At 36.7% G+C, this 21,970-nt stretch overlaps 1 protein-coding gene across 3 annotated transcripts in view; it reads right to left on the bottom strand.

Moving 5' to 3' along the window:
* Window positions 1-394: 394 nt before the first annotated feature.
* The window catches only part of SYT14 (synaptotagmin 14), a 244,933-nt gene continuing 223,357 nt past the window's right edge, over window positions 395-21,970 (bottom strand). For all 3 annotated transcript variants that reach the window (XM_022593470.2, XM_089909307.1, XM_089909303.1), the window contains one exon: window positions 395-21,601. In XM_022593470.2, the coding sequence (XP_022449178.1) occupies window positions 21,288-21,601 (314 nt within the window). In that variant the 3' untranslated portion in view covers window positions 395-21,287. The remainder of the gene's footprint in view (window positions 21,602-21,970) is intronic.

Genomic DNA, 21,970 nt, shown 5'->3' with positions numbered 1-21,970 from the left:
GAAATAAAGAAATAAAAGTACCTGAACACTTAATAAGTAAGTGCTGGATAATCCCAGTCAAGCCGCTTAAAACTCATAACTCTGTGCCGAGTGTATGGTCAGGCCACTCAAGACGGCTGTTCTCTTGTTCTCTGTGCCTCCCCTGCCCGACCAGTGCCTGTCTCACCTGTACCCTACTCACATGACTCACATGACTGACCTTCCTACATACTTGCCCCTGCCCCAGCTAGTGACTGTTCTTATCAAAGGGGTGGTGAGGGGCGTGCCCCTCTACTGGTTTCCTTAGTAACTAATGAGCCCACGTCATGCCAATGTCAATTCCCTTATAATCTCCCCCCCCCATCTTCCCCCCACCCACTTTGCCCCCTCCCCCCGCACTCCTGGGAGGAAAGATTGCCACCATGCCCTCCTGCCTGTCCTCAGAAGTGTAAGCTCCCCCATCCATTAAACGACTGATGTCTCTGTTGCTGACTCTGGGCTCTTTCTTTGGTCTCAAAGCTGGGGCAAGCACAGGCCTTATAGGCCTGTGGGGTGTAGCCCAGCAGTAAGTCATATCTCCAACTGAGAAAATAAGCTCAAGTGGTTACAAACCTTTCCAAGGACTTCTGGTTTCAGCTTTAACATATAGAGCTTGGAAATTGTCACTTATATCCTTAAAATAAGAAAAAGCTGAACAAAGTAAAAATCAACTACATTTCTTGATTTGGAAATTAAATAACATGCTTCCAAATAACACATACGACAAAGGAGACATCTCAAGAGAAATTTTAAAAGTATTTAAACTAAATGAAAATAAAAAATATAATTTATCAAAATTTGTGGGATACAGCAAAAGCATTGCTTAAAGGAAAATTTACAGCTTTAAATGCATATATTAGAAAAGAAGACAGTTCTAAAACCAATCATCTAAGTGGACCTTAGGAAACTAGAGAAAAAAGACCAATTTAAAATTAAAGCAGGCAGAATGAAAGAAACAATAAAAATTGAGCTGAAACCTAGGAAACTGAAAACAAGAAATCAACAGAGAAAATCAACAAAACCAGAAGATGGTCTCATAAAATGTTAATGACGTTGATACACTTCTAGGCCAGGCTAGTACAGGAACAACAACAAAAAAGAAGACACAGATTACTAATACCAGACATGAAAGAAGGGGTATCCCTATAGATCGCATGCACATTAAATGGATAATAATGGAATATCATTAACAACTCTGTGCCCACAAATGTGATAATTTAGATGAAATGGGCAAATTCCTTGAAAGACACAAAGTACCAAAACACACAAAAAGATGTGTGTTTCTATGATGATCTGAATAGGGCTTAATCTGTTCAAAAATCAAAGCAGTAACTTACAACCTTCAAAAAAGAAAGCACCAGGCGCAGATGGTTTCACAGATGAACTTTAACAAACATTTATGAACCTGACATTACCCCAATACAAAAACTAGATAAGGACATTACAAAGAACGAATCTACAGACCAGTATTTGTTATAACATAGATGCAAAAATGCTCCACAAAATCTTAGCAAATTGAATACAACAATATATAACAAGAATTATACACCATGCCCAAGTGATATTTGTTCCAGATATGCAAGGCTGGATCAACATTAGAAAATTAACCAATGTAATCTACTACTTAAACAGGCTAAGGAAGAATCATGTGATCAGTGTCAATTAATGCAGAAAAAGCATTCGACAAAATTCAAACCTATTCATGATAAAAACTCTCAGCATACTAGGGGCAAAGGAGAACTTCCTCAAACTGATAAAGAATATCTACAAAAACCCTACAGCCTAACATCCTTAATGGTGAGAGACCAGACAATGTCTCCCTAAGATGGAGAACAAGGCAATGGTGTCCTCTGTCACCACTCCTACTCAACATTTTACTGGAAGTCCCAGACAATATGTAAAGAAAAAGAAATAAGATATACACATTGGGAAGAAAGAAAGAAAACTGCCTTTGTTTGCAGATGACATGATTGTCTATGTAGAAAATCCCAAAGAATTAACAACAACAAAAACTCTTGAAACTACTAAGTGAGTATAGAAAGGTCACAGGGCACAAGATTAATATACAAGTCAATTGCTTTCCAACATACGAATAATGAACAACTGGAATTTGAAATTAAAAAGACAATGCCGTTTATAATAGCACTAAAAAGAAAAGAAGTATTAGGGACTTCCCTGGCAGTTCAGAGGTTAAGAAGCCATGCTTCCAGTGCAGGGGGCAGGGGTTTGATCCCTGGTCTGGGAATTAAGATCCTGCATGTCGCATGGTGTGGCAAAAAAAAAAAAAAAAATTAGGTATAAACCTACCGAAGTATGTACAGGAGCTGTATATGGAAAGTTATAAAGTTCTGGTGAAAGAAATCATCTAAAGATCTAAATAAATGAAGAAATATTTTGTCTTCCTGAATTAAAAGATTCAATATTATGAAGATGTCAATTTTTCCCAAGTTGATCTTAGGATTCAACCCAATTCCAATCAAAATTGCAATGAACTATTTTGTAGATAGCGACAAACTAACATTAAAGTTTATACTGAAAGGCAAAATACCTAGAATAACCAACACAGTACTAAAGAAGAACAAAGATAAGAGTACTCACAATACCCAATTATCAAGACTTATTACAAGGCTACACTAATCAAGACAGCATGGTATTTGTGAAAGAATGGACACACAGATCAATGGAAAAGAACAGAGCCCAGAAATAAGCCCATACTAATACAGTCAACTCATCTTTGACAAAGGAGCAAAGGCAATTCAATGGAGAAAGGATAGACTTTTCCACAAATGGTGGTAGAATAATTGTACACCCAAATGCAAAAACAAACAAACAAAAAACACATATCATATACCTTTCAATTTTTTTTTACTCAAAATGCATCATAGATACAAATGTAAAAGGCAAAACTATAAAACTTCTAGAAGAAAATAAAGGAGAAAATCAAGGTAACCATGGATTTGGCAAAAAGCTTTTAGATACACAACTGAAAGCATAATCCATGAAGAAAAAAATAGATAAGTTTAACTTTTTTAAAATTAAATACTTCTGCTCTGTGAAAGACAATGTTAAGAGAATGAAAAGACATGCCACAGACTGGGAGGAAAAATTTGCAAAACTTATTATCTGATAAAGGATTTGTATGCAAAATATACACAGAACCCTTAAAATTCAGCATTAAGAAAACAAACCAACCAGTTTAAAAATGGGCAAAGATCTGAACAGATACTTCATCAAAGAAAATGTACAGATGGAAACCATATACCCCATCTGTAGGGAATTGCAAATTAAAACAACAGTGAGATACCACTCCATACCTATTAGAACGACTAAAATCCAAAAAACTACCAATTGCTTGCAATGGTGTGGAGCAACAGGAAGTTTCATTCATTGCTGGTGGGAATGCAAAATGCTACAGACACTTTGGAAGACAGTTTGGCGGTTTCTTACAAAGCCAAACATGGTGTTAACATACAGTGCAACAATTGTATGCTTAGATATTTACGCAGTTTTAGTTTGAAAATTTATGTCCACACAAAAACCTGCACATAAACGTTTGTAGCAGGCTTATTTAAAGTTGACAAAAACCGGAAGCAACCAAGATGTGTTTCAAAAGGTGAATGTATAAACAATAGTATATCCATACAATGAAATAATAGCCAATGATAAAAAAAATACGAGCTATCGGGCTTCCCTGGTGGCGCAGTGGTTGAGAGTTCGCCTGCCGATGCAGGGGACACGGGTTCGTGCCCCGGTCCGGGAAGATCCCACATGCCGCGGAGCGGCTGGGCCCGTGAGCCATGGCCGCTGAGCCTGCGCGTCCGGAGCCTGTGCTCCGCAACGGGAGAGGCCACAACAGTGAGAGGCCGGCGTACCGCAAAAAAAAAAAACAAAAAAACAAAAAACGAGCTATCAAGTCATGACAAGACATAGATGGTTTTTTAACGCATATTGCTAAGTGAAAGAAGCCAGTTTGAAGAGGATATATACAATATTATTTCAATTATATGACACTCTAAAAAGAGGCCCCCCTCCAAAATGATTGTAAAAGGATCAGTAATTGCTTGAGCTTGAAGGAGAGGGTTGAATAAACACAGAATTTGTGTTCGTTTAGGGTGGTGAAACTATTCTCTATGGTACCATAATGGTGGATACGTGACACTGCATTTATTAAAACCTATAGAAGTTTAAAACAAAGAATGAACCTTAATGTATGAAAATATTTAAAACTTATTTAGGAAGTCAAGGAACCCCAGGATGGAATGCAGGGCGTAATAAAATGATCCAACTGTATTATGAATATATAAGACAACCTCACTGAAGGGAGTAGGGAAATGTGCTCACCTAAGCAGCTTTGAAAATGGGAGGAATTTGTAAGAAAGAATAAAGGCAAAAGAAACTGTACTATTCCCTAGTTGATACAGTTGTTACTCATGGGGTATGGTTTAACGCTGTACATGTATACTGGAATTGAAAAGATCCAGCAAAGGGATGGCGAATGCTCGCTGCTGGAATGGGATTTTACAGACAAGCAAGAAGAGGAGGCTAGAATGATCCATGTGGTAATGGGTTAGAGTTGAAGGCAGTATGAACTCATGTTTAGCTTAATATAGATACAGATTGTTAAATACACACATTTGTAGATATATGTATACACAGGTTAGTATACACATTATATATTTCCCGCCAGCTGAGAGGGCCTGGAACCAATGATACCCCAGGAGCAACAAGCATACCTAGTGCTCAGATATTTGTTTCTGATACCTTTCCCTAATAACAGGAACAGAGACTTCTTGGAGAAATGGCTGATTCTAGGACTGGGGCCAGAAATGTACAAGATGAGCTGAGCTTGGAGCATCTCTACAGTGCCAGAAAGTAAGGAAGTACTAGAAAGAAAGAGAGGACAAGAGGATGAAAAAAAGAAAGAATGAAAGAAAGAAAGGAAAGAAGGAAGGAAGGAAGGAAGGGAAGGGAAGCAAATAATGCACCTACAATGAAGGAGGTATGTCAAAAGGACACCGGAGCCAAATGAAAGAGTTCCCAATTGCCAAAGCTAGAACATTTTGAACAACACAATAAATATAGTAGTATATACCCAGAGTATAAGATATCTGTGAGTCTATACTGATATTAAATGATTGAATAAATGGGAGAAGAGAACAAATCTGTGCAGAATTCCAAATAATTTACGTAGATACCCTGCCTTCAAGAAGGTGGAGCACAACTCCTTAAGTGTTGGTGCATAGTGACTTCCTTCCAAAGAGTACAGTATACAAAGGGAAAAAAGAATAACTTTACATTTGGAGAATTATATTGGAGAAATCTGACAAACACTGCCTTGGCCAGGTGATCAAAAGTCAGCATCAACAGTGATAACGCGTGTGGATAGTATGCACCCTTGATAAGATGCCCTGAAAATGGCACTTTACCTCTGTGGTCTTCCTCCTGAAAACCCATACCCTCAGTTTACTCGCGAGAAAAACATTCGACAATGCCCAAACTGAGGGACGTTCTACACAATGCCTCACCAGTACTACTTGAAACTGTCAAGGTCGTCAAAAACAAGGGAAGTCTGAGAAACTGACAGGATGACTAAATGTAGTGTGGTGTCCTGGATCAGGAAAGGACATTAAGTGGAAACTAAGGAAATCTGATTAAATGATGAACTCCAGTTAACTGTAATGTATCAATATGGGTTCAGTAATTGTAACAAATGTGCCACACTGATGTAAGATGTTAGTAATAGGGGAAACAGGGTGCAGGGTATGTGGGAACTCTGTATTATCGTGTTATTCTTTTTCTGTAAATCTAAAACTGTTGTTTTTTTGGGTGTCTCTTTAATTTTTCTTTTTTTAATTTAATTTTTATTTTGTATTGGATTATAGTTGATTTACAGTGTTGTGTTAGTTCCAGGTATGCAGCTAAGTGATTCACTTATACATACATCCACTCTTTTTTCAGATTCTTTTCCCATATAGGTTATTACAGAATATTGAGTAGAGTTCCCTGTGCTATACAGTTGGTCCTTGTTGATTATCTATTTTATATATAGTGGTGTGTATATGTTAACCCCAAATTCCTTATTTATCCTCCCCATAAAGCTGTCTTAAAATAAAGTGTATTTAAAATATTAATAAGCTTAGTATTAGCTTAATATTGTTTTCCCATTAACAATTATAACTATGTCAGAAATGGAATTTTTATCAACTAATGAACCAGAGATCACAGATGCCATGGGGCTTCATAAATCAAATTTCATGGTTAGACAAGAAATTTTTTCATTTCAGGTACTAGGAAATATTTCTAAAATGTATTTGTTTTTTTTTTGTTTTTTTTTTTGCGGTACGCGGGCCTCTCACTGTTGTGGCCTCTCCCGTTGCGTAGCACAGGCTCCGGACACGCAGGCTCAGCGGCCATGGCTCACGGGCCCAGCTGCTCTGTGGCATGTGGGATCTTCCCGGACCGGGGCACGAACCCGTGTCCCCTGCATCGGCAGGAAGCCCTGTATATTTTTCTTGCTTTGGTAAATTTCACACATTAAATAGCACCTTTCTGGATAATTCTATTCAACTGAAATAATTACCAAAACGAGACAAAAAACAAAAATAGAAAACACCAAAGAATCCTCCCACCCATACTTCTCAAGATTTCAAACCTCAGTCAGAGGTTCATTAATATCAGTTATGCCCTAGACACTGTTCTAGGCACTGGGGATACAGTTGTGAACCAAATGAATAGTTTCTGTCACCACAGGACTCACATTCTAGTGAGAGGATGGGTCAGCTCTTGACTCCTGTGACTTAATCACTTTACGGCTTTGCACGAGACCCAAGACACATTTCAGTCTGTATCTTTTTCCTAAATTTTAGTCCTTCATTTCCAATTCATGGACATTTCCCACAGAATGTCATTTGAAAGTCAACATAGCTGAAACCAACCCTTATAAACCCAGCTTCTTTTCTGGACTCCTTTATTTGGTGGTCCCACTCCTCACTCACCTGCTCCTCAAAAATCACTCTATTTAATTCCATCCTCTCTCAAGCACTACCCCCATCACCACTTTCAATTAGTCATCAAGTCCCAGAGACCTTTCCTTAAACAACAGTGTCTTACCGATTTTATTATTATTATTTTTTTGGCCACGCCCTGTGGCTTACAGGACCTTAGTTCCCTGACCGGGGATTGAACCCAGTCCCTAGGAAATGAAAGCACCGAGTCCTAACCACTGGACCGCCAGGGAATTCCCTCACCAATCTCATGTTTAAAAAAATATTTATTTACTTATTTGGCTGCGCCGGGTCCTAGTTGCGGCACGCGGGATTCTCGTTGCGGCATGCAGGATCCTTAGCTGCTGCCTGGGGTTTTTAGTTGCAGCATGCCAGGTCTTAGTTGAGGCATGTGGACTCTTAGTTGCGACATGTGAACTCTTAGTTGTGGGCACGCACGTGGGATCTAGTTCCCTGACCAGGGATCGAACCTGGGCCCCCTGCATTGGGAGCTCCGAGTCTTAACCACTGGACCACCAGGGAAGTCCCACCAACCTCACTGGAAAAAAAAAAAAGGTTTTTTTTTTCAACCTCATTTTTAAAAAACATTCTCCACCCCCCTAAGCTAAGCTGCTGGTATCACCTCATGTCTAGTTATTTAACGTTTGTAAAACATCTGGATTCTAAGAATAGCTTCCTAACTGATCCCCTATTCGACGACAGTTCTTAAAACTCACTCATGTACTCTAAACCTTATCTCAAGTCTAAAAGTCTCTGAACTGGATTCAAGGTGTTTTTTTGGTTGTTTTTAACAATCTGGCTCTCATCTCATCCCTCATAATGTTTTCTGGTGTCCTTGCCTTAACTCTGCTGAGTTATCTGTTCCAGCTCGATCTCCTCCTCTCCCTTACCCTGTGGTCCTCCAATGTTCTTACTGCCTCAGTTCTGTCTCTAGGTTTGATGCCTAGGTTTTACGCTTTCCACCCATCACCTCATCTCATCTCTTGGGTCATAGTTTAAACCCGCTTCTCTGGTCAAGCTGGAGAGACAAGTAATTTGAATCGCTCCAGTAGCCTTAAAACCTGTTCCTCAAAATAATCTCTTCAGGTAGTGCTGGCAGGCAGTGCTCCTGAGACCTACCTCATTCCTTGGCTTTGGCCCCTGAACAATCAGCTGTCAGATACTGTCCTTCCTCGCATCGTATGGAAGTTTTGTCTTTTTGGCAATGGTGACATCCAGACTTCTCTCAGCTGCTAGCTTGGAACCCATGAGCTTACCTGTTAGTGTAAGGTAGGTGCTGCAGGAATAAAATAGGCCTGAAACGTAATTGATATAACAGCTCACAAACACAGATGTTTATTTCTTGCTCATGTAACACAGGAAGATGGCTGGTAGGAAGATGATCTCCAAGCAGTGGTTCAAGAACCTAGGCTCCTTTCGTCCTGCGCTCCACCATCCCCTCGGGCACTCGTAATCAGCTAATGGATGGGGAAAGAGATGATGAAGGAGGCATTCGGCCTAGAAATGACATGTATACTTCCCCTCAAATTCCAGGTGGCTAGAACTCAGTCACATAGCCACAAACATTTGCAAGAGAGGCTGAAAATGTAGTCTAGTGCGTGTTGAGGAAGAGGAGAACAAAGAGTTTGTTAAATAGCTTACATTCTCCCTAAGGGAGACAACCTCAAGTTCCACCCAGTTACTGCAGTCCTTTCAAAGTCCCATATCTCTGGTGATGCGCTCTCCTTCCCATCAAATCCAGGGATCTGGGAATTTAAAGACAAGTTACCCACCCCCAACTTCCACCAAATATACAATGTGGAGCTGGAAGTGGATAACTGCAATTAAAATTCTCATTTGAAAAGGGGAACAATGAGAAACACACAGCAGTCATTGATTCATAGCAGTGAAAACACCTACTTCCCTCCTGGTAGAGGAGTTGTGATTTGCTCTGGGCTTCTTCTCTAAGAGAAACTCCCTCATCCATCATTCTCAGTGGTTCCCTGCTTTGACTTCTGGGAAGGTTTTCCTTTTCCCTCTCATGCTATGGTTTCACTGGAAGCAAGCATTGAGAATTATTTCCTTCTTGGGGGCTATACAACTTTCATAGATTGCTTCATGAGCATGTAAGTTTACCTTTTCTTTGAAATGAGGCATTGTTTTGAAAATTTTGAACTTTGCCACATGGTTGAGTCCTTTTGTTTTCTTGTGCAGATTTAATGGGTCTTTTTAACTCAAGACCCGTTTTAGTCTAATCTTAACATTTGGGGTTCAGAAGCAGCAGACTTTTCAAACCCCTAAGGGACTTTATCTCCGGGCCCTCTCCATTCCCTTCAGTCTCTGCTGGAAGACCATTTATTTATAGCCTGAGTTGACTGCTTTCTTGTAATATCTTTTAACAACAAAAAATCTCAAACACACTGTTACTCTGTCTCTTCTGTCCAATTCCCCTAAACTACAGGTTCAGCAGTCACACAGACCCCCTTCCAAGTAAAACTCGTATTCCTGCTGCATAATGAATTACAGTTTTTCAGCCTGCTGTATCTATTTCCTCTCTGCTGGCTGCTCGGCTGCTAAACCAATGTACCGTATTGAAGGTTTTCATCCTCACACAGAACACCCACTGTAAGGTCCCAATATTTGTTTTAGTTTCAACTGTTTGCAGTAACAAATGAGTCTAAAATGTGTATGGTTCAAATACAATAGAAGTTTTTCTTCTCATTTATGCTAATGTCCCAAGGCAAATATATCTGGTTGTCTCTTTTCTGTGATGTGACTCAGTGACCCAGGATCTTTCCAACTCATGGTTCTGCCATTCCCTCGGCTTTCATTTTCCTCCGCTTCCAGCCAGTGGAAAGGGAAAGAAGGCGTGGAGAGCACAAAATTGTTTCTTAAAAAGCCTCCTCGAAATTGGTGCACATCACCTTCTGCTCATATTCCATTGGTTGAGCTCAGTCACACGGCCATACCTAACTTTAAGGGAGGCCAAGAAAAAGTAAGCTAGCCATATGACCAAGAAGAAGAGAAAACATGAATTTCAGTAGAGTGGGTATATTAAGAGTATTAAAAGTACTGTTTGGAAAGTTTCCCCTTTGATATATTTCCTTACGTCAACTGAGAATATGCTCTCATTTTTTTCCTTTTACTCATTGAGTTTGTGAGATCCTTCTAAAATTTGTTCCCATTTATTTGGCATTTACTTATGTAGAAGCCTTTAGTGTATTATACTATTATTATTTTTTCTAATATATGCATTAATTTCTTTTTATTGGAGTAAAATTGCTTTACAATGTTGTGCTAGTTTCTGCTGTACGATGAAGTGAATCAGCTGTATGTCTACATATATCCCCTCCCTTTGGGCCCCCCACTCCCCTCCTCCCCCCACATCTAGGTCGTCACAGAGCACCGGGCTGAGCTCCCTGTGCTATACAGCAGGTTCCCACTAGCTATCTATTTTACACATGGTGTGTTTATGTCAAACCTAATCTCCCTGTTCGTCCCGCCCTCCCCTTCCCGCCGTGTCCACATGTCCGTTCTCCACCTCTACGTCGCTATTCCTGCCCTACAAATAGGTATATTTCATTATAAAGTACTATTCAAACAAAATACTTCACATATTTTACTGAGACCTTTTATTTTTGAATTGGAAATGACTATTTTCAAATGGGAAACATCATGGAATATTTTGATAACCTATGGAAAGAAAAAAATTGACTTAAATATTACTTTGTATATTGAAGATCAAAGGAGTTATAGTCAATTTACAATTAAAACTTAATCTTAAGTATGTAACATGGTATGATGAATAACTAAATCTCTCTGTAACAAAAAATGATAATTTATTGATTTGCTTGTTGCAATGCAGATGTGCCTATTTTCTGCTGGAATTTCATTTTATATCAATTGTAATTCTGTGAAAGACAAGCCATGACCCAGACGAATATGACTTTTTTTGCGGTAAACTCATAAGCAAGTCTATTATTTTTCCTTCTTCAACCTTAAATGTCTTAATAATGGAAGCCCAACATGGGGGAAGGGGGGAATGCAGCAGCACGTACTGGGAAGGGATACAAGTTCTGTAAACTTAGTTGGAGATTATGAGTCCATTTATTTTAAGCAGAAGTGTTTCATGTTTTCCTTGTGTTTAAGTAACGATGACTCTTTTAAAAAGAAAAACCCTAAACCAGACCAATTGGGCACTGGTGTTCTACTCTAAAAAATTAACTTAAAAGCCTTCTGGTTAGGTTATGGAACTAAGGATTCAAAGACACTCAGAGGTTAATGTAGCAACTTTAATTTCTGTCAGTTTTAGAGCACTAAAAGTTTAAACTCTTTTGAATATGGAAAACAGTACTTGTTAAAGTCTGTTCTTATAAGTCTTTGTTGCTGGAAATAAAATGGACAAGGGAATGAAATATGAAAAACATCTAAATTCAAGGTCTTTGGGAAACATACAATAACTACCTAATTAAAAAAGAATTAAAAATCAACAAACTACTCTTGCCAAATAGAAAATGATTTTGTTAAACAGAATGACAATACTCATATGAATTATGACAAGTTCACATTAAATGAAAGAGCAGGCTAGATAACAGTGTATATGTATGCATACTGTAGCTAAAGATACTATGATCACTTTAAAGCTACTTAGTTTTATTCCTGATTTGAAAACTTTAAAGGAGATTATTTTAAAATGTTTAAATTTGTTTGTAGTCTATTTTCTTTGCATGTCAGATTTGACTTAGAATTAAAGAAAATAATATGACCCAAACATTTTGATAGCAATATTTTATAGCACATTTAAATAAGATTCCTTTCAAACTCAAGATCTGAATAACATCTACATATATCCACTTGATATCTGCTTATGGAACTGACATTATTTTATTTTGTGTAACAGTCACAGTAGCACTTATTTGTCGATAAGAATTCAGGCTGATTTTTGTGTATCATCATCATCAAAGTCAGATGCTTACCAATTCCAAACGAGCACTAAAATGTAAAGAGATTTCTTACAGAAAGGTGAAGAAAAGTAACTTGTAACCCACACAAAAATTTATTCTCTGGAAAATTAAACTGCCATTAAAATCTCCTTGGATTAATAATTTTAACGGTTTTTACATTGTTTACACAGAGGTCAGCAATATCTTTAAGTAATACAATTATACAAAAGGAAAAAGGCACCGAGACAATCGGTGTATAGATAGTAGAAAAGTGGACGTGAGAAAAAAATGCAACATACAGCACATTTTCAATTACATGAAAATGGTTAGATATATGCTCATTCTATAAAATGGGTTGTTTCACACACACATCTGTTTATATTTTTAATCAAAAATGCAAATTTATATGTGACAATAATACAACACTGTTGATAACCACACAGACGCTATATTAGTAAGATCCATTAATGGTATAGAATCACTAGAAAATATCTGGAGACAATTTAAGACCAAAGGAAATGTTAATCAGCAGTGCATTTCTTCAGGTTGTTTAATAGAGTATTTTGCTCATAGAGCATTTAAACTTCATCACGCTGTTATATACATTATTAGAAAAATAAGTAAGAAAGCTCTGTAGAAACTACACTATTAAGCTTCTTGCCTCAAAAAGAAAGAAAGAAAGAGGAAAGGAAGAAGGAAAGAAGAAAATAAGGGAATACTGAATAAAAGATTCCACTAATTGAGTTTTCCATAAAAATTACATTATTTTGACAAATAAAACACAATGTAAGAGTACTGAGCAGTGATGACCATCATGAGTTTTAGAAAAAGAACAGATGCCAACATTTATCAAGACCCTTAAAGCCCATATAATAACTGTTTCTCATCAAGACTAATTGAACTGAAAAGTAATATTGATACATTTTCTTATTTCAAAATTCTAGTAAAAATCCAGCCAAAGTTTGGCTATCCCCTCTGTGACTGCTTTAAAGATTCCTCAAAATTGTTGCCACTATATTATTTTCACCACAAAAAAGAAAACTAATCTCAATAAAATTATGTAGAAACATTATAAATTAATTTTGTAATGCAAGCTACTACTGGACATTTTCTGAGTAAATTTAAAGTAATATTTATAATTGCAAAATACTGTTGGAAATGTCACCATTATTTCCTAGCTGTGTTTCAAAGGACTGTTTAAATATACGTAAATACTAAGAGAGCCAATTTATATGTAAAAGCTACCCTGGTATCCCCTCACAAAACAAATGCGACATAATTATAGAATGTTGTAAATATTCTCAATATTTATGCAAACAGAATGCCCGAACAAGAACAAGCACCCTCCCTGCCCAAAGCCTTCCAATGACACTATCTACTTCAGTTTTCCTTTTTAATTATGAAAGTGCCCAGTTAAGTCAACATGAACAATTTTAAAACCAGGAATTTAGAAAAGGCTTTCTCACAAAATTTAAAATAAAAAGAATGTTCAAGCTAGAGGAGGAAGAGAGAAGACCAAAAGGAGAGAATTTACGATATAATGATCTAAAATCTCATTTCCAAGAAGTTGGCTTCCACTCCATTACGACTGAAATCATACTGAGGTATTAACGGGGTCATCTTATACCAGAGTGCTAAGATATTGATCCTTTACACTTTAGGGGTCTTTTCTTCTACTGGTGCTTATGTATTACTTTCATCAACATTAATGGGGGTTATGAACAGGAATCACTGGTAAGGACCAACCCTGAGGGTATAAAAGGTTTGGTTGTTACCGAAAATAATACCATCTGGAGGAGGTGAGCACACTCAGAAATTGACAGATGAAGTGCTGGCAAGAGGTTCACAGCCTTCAACCAGAGGTAAAAGCCAAGAGAGACAATAAATCTCAGAGATAAGGGAAAAAAATTTTCTCATTGAATACAATAGCCATATTTAATATTAACCGCTTAGATTTATGGAAATAAGCATTCAAGCAATACCTGAATATATAAACAAATTTCAGATAATTATTTTTTCAGTGTATAATAGAGTATTATATTTCATCTGTTGCGTATTCATTTTAATCACAAAAAGTGTCAGGTGAGAGATCACATGTTAAAGGAAGAAACAGAAAGGTGTTAGGTTTTTTCTTTTAAAAATAGTCTTGAATATTTAAAAGACAAACTCAAATATCAAACAGTCATCAGAATAATAAAAAAAGAGTGAAAAAGGACCCTGAAATAATAGGACAATTTGAGATGCAGACTGTCAAAATGACATTGAAATAACGTCAAACATCTTGCAAAACTACTGCCACATCAGTGACTTTGTTCTCATAATTAATTATTTAGAAATTTTTATGTACTAATTTTATGTACAATAAAATTATGCCATATTTTTGTTAGATTAATAATCAAATTTCCTTCTCTGCTCCCAGCCCATACAGCATGATATTAGGGAACTTCACACTATTCAAGATTAGGTGCACAACAACAATAGCAACCATCACAAGAGATACAACAAACTTAATGACTAAAGAGGGTCATGCTTTGCTCTCTCTCTAGTCTCTGAGAAAACCTATCCAGTCCTCTCTACTATCCAGCACATATGATTAAAATGAAAAAAGTCAGGGTATCACTTTTTGTTAGGAATTATGCAGCTGTGATGAACTCAGAATTCCAGTGTGAATGTACATGAATAGGACTGGGGAAAAAAGTGTGGGAGGAAGAAAGAAGGAACATTTTAAGCAAGATACATACTTGTCTATTAGGGGGAGAATAAAGCAAGAGTCTTACATTCATTTTTGATAATGGACTAATAATTCAAGTTTATCAAACTCTTTCACGTTAAGATTATGTTAACCAGATTTCAAGCTATAATCGGACCAAACACAATGATACAGCAGCAGTCACAAAACAGCCTAATTCCATACCATATTATTTCAAAATTCAAATCACCTCATTTTTCAGTGGGTTAATCACAGATATTTGTTGGGAAAAATACTTTCAAAATGTAAAATACATTCATGCAAAATATTACACCAGAGAAGGAGGTATGCCTACATTATAAATGAGGGGAAATAGGAACTCAGATGAACCTATATACGGCATTTATTTTTAGAGAAAAAGGAGGACTTGAGGCTGCTGTATTAACTTGTTATTTGAAATAAAAGACCCTAAGAAAGAGCCAAGCAATCAAGGAAATAGAGATCAGAGCAGAAGTGATAGAAACACTGCTATTTCTAGTGAAGAATCCAGGAATGAGTACAGGAATGAGGTTCATCTCATGAGTGTAATGACAATGAAGCCATTCAGGATGATGACAAAAGACAAGAAAGCTTACTATACACAAGAATGAAAAATGCCACCACTTATGGCTGCCACTATACATACTTAAAGGTCAGCCTTATTTCATTTAGAATATTGACATATGTACTAGGTAAACACCTTCCTCAGACTCTCTCTTTGCCTTGTGTCTATCATTGTAAAGACAGTTTGGAAGGAAATATTTGAAAATAATCCAAAGTAATTTTCAGGAATCATAAAACTAACATAATAGAATTTATTTATTATACCATGAAACACTTAGAAAAAGTTATCTTGAATGTGAATGCACAGGAGCTCATAATTAAGTATCACTTTTAATTTCTCATTAAATATCTTTCTCTTTAAGGCAGCACACACACACACACACACACACACACACACACACACACACACCAGCACTAATCCTAGTCTTAATCTTGCTCTTCTTTATCACTATCACACTTCAAGAACTAATCTATGGTTAGACAGCTGCCAATAATTCTATATAATGAGCTCAATATTCTATACCAGTGCCTCACAGACAGAATTTCCTGGGGAGCTTAATAAAATGTAGATTCTTGGGCTCCACTCCAGACCAAATGAAATAGAATGTCTGGAGGTGGGGCTTTGGAATACAAATTAAGCTCTCAAAATAATTCTTAAACACACTATAATTTGGGAACCACTGTTTTAAATTTTGCCCTTGGAGAGAATAAGTTCCTTGATGGGAGCCTAATCTGTATTTATTCTCTAAGACCCAACCCGGGGGTTCTTTTCTCCAGGAAGATTTTTCTGAACTCCACATTGTACTGCTGTGCTAAAGTTATATCATCCTGTGGCTATCCCCACCTTAGCATGCAAGCTCCATTAGGGCAAAGACTTTGTCTACCCAATTTGTTATCTCTGCATTTGTAGCACTTAGAAAAATACATGGTACATAGTAGGTACTAATGAAGACATAAATAAATCCATGCATAAGATTCATAAATATTGAGACATATAACAGTATTATTGATTTCCTCCGTAGGGAATTTAGCTTAGTCAATATTTATAGTGTGCCTAGTATGAACAAGGGGCACATAAAGATAACAAGATAAAGCATTAAGTACTACTGAGGGGAGAGACATATGTAATAAAATTAGCTGTAATCCAGTTAAACCTTAAGAAAGGGTAGAGAAGCAACTTAAATTGCAGTCAGAGTGCAGAGGAAGACAAGTCTTTCCTTTCACCACTGGTATTGGCAAGATATGTGTTCATGGACACAGGCTATCCACTTCGTAGGGTAGAAAGGGGATCATGTACAATTAAAATATTTTGGATTCCCAACAGTGGACAAGGAAGAGAACAAATTGATTAATACACTTTCAGAATATGAGTAAGTATAGGGTAAACTGGCAGAGTAAATTAATCCCCAAGTCTTTGAAAATATGTCATCTACAAAGTATGACACAAAAGTACCATTTGTGTCCCCAGAAGACAAAAAACCCCTCTAATCTTCTTTTCTTCTTTGCCTTGTATTTCTCTTTCCCAAGCTCTGTTTTTTCCTTCTCTTTTTCTAGTGCTGCCATCCAATTAAAGTGGGTGGGATTACTGATGAATATAATGTTGTCCTGTTTTTTCTTGCAACTAGTAAAGAGGGATGCAATTGCAATATGTATAATATAGGTTTTAGAGTAATTTATATGTGGGCTCTAATCCCAGTTCTATTATTTACTTACTGGATGACCTTAGGCAAGTCTGTTTAACCTCTATCCTGCAGTTTCTTCATCTATAAAATGTTGATAATATTATTTACCTCATACCACTGTTGTGAGAATCAACATAATAAATTATTGTGCTAGACCTTACTAAATTATAGCGGTTACCATCATCATTATTAGACATTTTGGTGGATACAGATGATGTTTTAAAGTGAATTTAAGAAAAGTGCTCCATAGTATGTTTAACCTTGTGCTCAATATTGAGTTTGGTTGGTGACAATGACACTGATGGCCACCTCCAGTGTAGGTCATGGGTGAACCGGGGACAGTAAAATGGAAAAAGAAAATGAAAACTTCTGAATAATAGCTATCAATGAGAAAAATCTCTATGAGTAGACTATCTAGTCTATGTAAGCAAATGGCAATTTCATGGAAGTGAATTTGTGTTATCGCTATTAACAGCTGGATAGAGACCTTGAAAAATTTGTTGGTGACTGCTGTTCTAGTTTCATCTAAAATTTACACTTTCAAATAGCCTATCTCTCAGTTCACTTGAAAAACTACGATATCATTTGATCTCTATCTCCATCTTAAAGAACACCCTCAGTTCTATGAACTCTTGCCCCACTGGTTCTACCTCCCTTTTGCAAGCATTGATTATGCTTCTGATTCACTAGATAAGTGAAAATGATGATGGTATCAAGAAAATGATTTAACATATAGCCCTGGGCTTCTGAACTAGACTAGATGAAAGTGCCCTACCAGGCCCTACACTTAAACATGTATGTATTAATAAGGGTAGTTTAGATATTTCCTCACTGGTTTTTCTTTTTTAAAAATTGTGATTCAGTTTATTATTTTTGTCACTAAATACAATATTAATGAGAATTCACTGAATGCACAGTAAGAAAATACGCAAAGAGATTTCACACAAAACGCGAATAGTACAGAAGACATAAGATTACGGAAGAAAATTTCTTAAAGGTAAGAGGATATACTAAACAAATTCTTTTCTGATTTAAAATACACTTTGAGGGCTTCCCTGGTGGCGCAGTGGTTGAGAGTCCGCCTGCCAATGCAGGTGACACGGGTTTGTGTCCCGGTCCGGGAAGATCCCACGTGCCGTGGAGCGGCTGGGCCCTTGAGCCATGGCCGCTGAGCCTGCGCGTCCGGAGCCTGTGCTCCGCAACGGGAGAGGCCACAACAGTGAGAAGCCCGTGTACCGCAAAAAATAAATAAATAATAAACAAAAATAAAATAAAATATACTTTGCTTCCTGGGCAGCATAAACAACTACATGTTGCAGCTCATTTGGGAGACAAATAAAACTTGTAATTCCATGCTCAGGAGCTCCCATGAATGCCAGTCAGTCGCTGTATTTGGACTATCTCATTTTATTATAAAACTTAGGGGATTTTCAGAGAATAATAAGAAAGTGGGTTGTCTTTCTCAAGTTTCTCAGACAACACCTGCTGCCCACCAGTGGGCCCCTATTTGCTTTAATTGCTAAGATACAATATCTTGCCTTTAAGCTTTCATGCAAATCCAAGCACACAAAACAGCAGTAGTACCGTCTTGTACGTTAGATTCAGTAGAGTGAGTGGGTCTCTTAAGCCCTATTTAATCTTTTTCTAAAATAACAGACAAATTTGGGGGAGTAATTACTCTAAGCTGTGTCAATCCAAAGGATAAAAAGATATATATTTTGCTGTGTGTGGAGGAGAATGGCAGCAAATAGCACCCAAAACCAAATATAATTTCTAGTAAACATACGGAGGAGAAAAATAATCCATAAACTTGATAAATGCTTTTCTATTTAGTTATCTGAGAAAGCCAGGGCACCTTCACCGATACAAATACATATATATATGTATATACACACACACACACATATACATATTGTATATATATGTTGTGTGTATAGGCATGTGTGTGTGTGTATACAGATACACATACATACACTTCATAATCTTTGAGGACTTGGCAGCTGGGGGGGAGTAGGGTCTTTCTTGAAATATTTAAAAATTGTTGATTAAATTTTAGGCCATACCGGATTTGATATACTCAGACCAGATAAACCCCTAAGGATGTATCCAAGCACACACACACAATTCTGGGCATAGTCTGAAGAAAGATTTAACAAATAACATTTAGTTAGTGTTCTTTTCCTTGCTGTAGGAGAAAGCACCAAGCTGGTCTCATATGTATTTGATTAGGCTTTGTTACAGCTACAGATAAGACTGATAACTCTTTTTATTATTAGGACGATCCCAGTTGTTAGCAATGCAGTTAGTTGTTTCAAAGCCAGAAAAGATACTTGCAGCATCAAATGCCTAAAACCAATTTCGCAGTAAAATCTACTGCCCCCCTTCCAATCTCTTTCCATAACTGTTGCTAAAAATACTTTCATGAGATATTTTGTCATTTGATTCATGTTTTAACTTTATAACCTAACTCATTTATAAAACCCTGGAAAATGCTCATTAATGTAATAATAAAAGAATAGATTTTTCCCTTTAATGCAACTCTCTAACACACATTCTTAAACCCCATGTCACCTGATATGGCATTTGTATTTTATCATATAACTCATATGTATGAATGCATAGAGCTGCCATTTTTTAAACTAAAAAATATTAGGAGTTCACTGTCCTTTTGGGTTTCTTTTAAGGCCCTTCAGTACAGCCAAGCTGAAGTAATAATATCTATGCATGGTTTTGTTATTATGGTAATAACAAGTTCTAGCTTATAATAATACATAGTACTTAGTTGGGACTAGGAACAATGATATACTGCTTTTTAGTAATTGGTAAATAGTACGTTTCTAATTTAACTAGAAATTAGAAAGAGAAAAAAATAATTTTCATATATATAAAACATTCTATTTAATAAAGTATATGCATAAAATTATATATTGGATAAGAAGCAAAATTAAAAAGAAAACAGCTTATAATATTCCTGGTAATCAGAGTTCCTAAATATAAAAACAACAAATGCCTTGCCATTTAAAAAAATTAGCACATTATACAACTTCTACATACTTCTGAGGAAATAAAGATCTTGTGACACTGTTCTGAGGAATCTAATCTTCACATTTATAAAAATTGAAGGCCTAATTTTGCAAATACAACTTTCAAGCTGTATGAGCAAATTTAACTTACATGGAAGGCACAGGATGACATCACGCTGAAGAACGTACCTGTAAATCTCATAAAATCTAGTCACAAGTCACTAGAAACTTCTTAAGGAATCTCAGAACTGTTTTTAACATGATGCTCTGATTCACACTTAGAACTGGAGAGTCTTTAGATCACAAATACAAATTGAAGTAAGAGTGAAGAGAACTGTTTCTTATTTGAATGCTACCTGCTTTATGCAGTGTTGGTTACTAAATACTCAGAGCAGGTGATTAAAATCTTCTTTAACTTGAATTGTTTTCAATTTTCAACAGCTTATTCACTATATTTTTTTAGTTTGTAAAAAATGTATTTTCACATTATTACAATTTTAAAGAGTCAACCATTGAAAGAGATTTTAAAGTGAAGTCCTGCTCTATTAGCTTCCTACATTGGAATACAAGAATACAGGAAGTGCTTTCAACAGAAAGTTACATGGTCTACAGTACAACCTGTCTAGAAGACTTGCAAGGGACCAGTACAGTAACTTGGTCTCTTTGGATCAGGCAAAATCAGAGGCAAATGAAGAAGTGAGTTTTTCTTAAAATAACACATAGAAAACATTCCCTTATGAAAATGAATACTTGCTTGCACTTAGATTTGGTGCTATTGAGAAGAACTGAGGCACAACAAAACTAAGTGCACAAAGGGAAAATATCTGAAATAAAATGATTTTCAATGGGATTGAAACCTTTCACCATTAGATCCGATTGACAACACTGGAGAATGACTTTCTCATATTAAAGAACATTACGAACACCAGGGATGAGCCAGTCAAAATATGTCCTGTGTATATGTAGGGTGACCTAAAAGGGTGCTGTAACTAAAAATTCTAATTTTCAAAATCATTTATAATTTTGATTTTTCATAAAATTATTGGCTCTTTTGCTAGAGTAAAATTAACTTCAAACCAAAACGATGCTCTTAAAGCTCTGGAGGATTGTCAGTTTAAGAAAGATGAAAGTTTCTCATTTTCTCAAACAAGCTCTACTAGAGACACTTCTTTTCTTCATTTATGTCAGTATTAGATGTTCTTTCCACAGAATTTAAAGCATTTGGGTAGAATGTTAAAGATGATTTTTCAAAGAATAGATCTTCCCATGGTGACTAGGTAAGAAGAGTAATGTTGTACTCAGAAATGATGCTGCCTTGAACTGCAATTGCTCATTAATCCTAGTCATCACGACTCTAGCAACGCGTGCCATCTACATACTTGCTGTCCTTTCGACTCTTTCATTTCAGTCCAGTGATTGAGTTCCTCTTCTCCAGAGCTGTTCAGACCTAAAGAAATCCAGCCTATCATCTCTTTTCTTTTCATGCTGCGTTTGTTATACACAGACAGTATGAGTGTCACATCAGAGAGTTGAAATAGGGCCACTTGAAAAACAAAAGTTTCCTTGTATACTGGATTTGGCTGCCCTCTGCGGATGGATGTCTTGCATTTGGACATCTCTTGACCCATGGAATTCAGTAGAGTTAATTTAACATATGTATCTATAGAAAAAAACAACATACCACAAATTTCATTTGAAACAAACTCAAAACGTCTTTCTTGTTAACACTTGCTGAGAAGATTAAGTGTTTATACTTTATAAGGATATGGTGTATACCACGTTTAGTAGAAATCCAATAATTCCATTTTGATTAAATGATAATAAAATGTGACAAGTACAGAGAATGCTAAGTAGGCATCAAATCTTTTGGGGGTAATAATATCTTAACCTCACTATTTCTACATTAGAGTTAGGATTTAAAGGTATACCTCATAATCCTTCCTCCACCCTCCCACCCCCATCCTTGACCTCCCACTACCCGCCCTTCCCATCCCCACCCCCGTTTAGCTTCACTAAGCAGGACATCATA

Source organism: Delphinapterus leucas, chromosome 1 (genome assembly GCF_059928025.1).
Source record: "Delphinapterus leucas isolate spDelLeu-1000000601 "Yukka" chromosome 1, BTC_Dleu_Yukka2, whole genome shotgun sequence".
NCBI classification, from domain to species: domain Eukaryota; kingdom Metazoa; phylum Chordata; class Mammalia; order Artiodactyla; family Monodontidae; genus Delphinapterus; species Delphinapterus leucas.
Note: the sequence above shows the minus strand (reverse complement) of the source record. Positions and strands in the feature narration are given on the sequence as shown.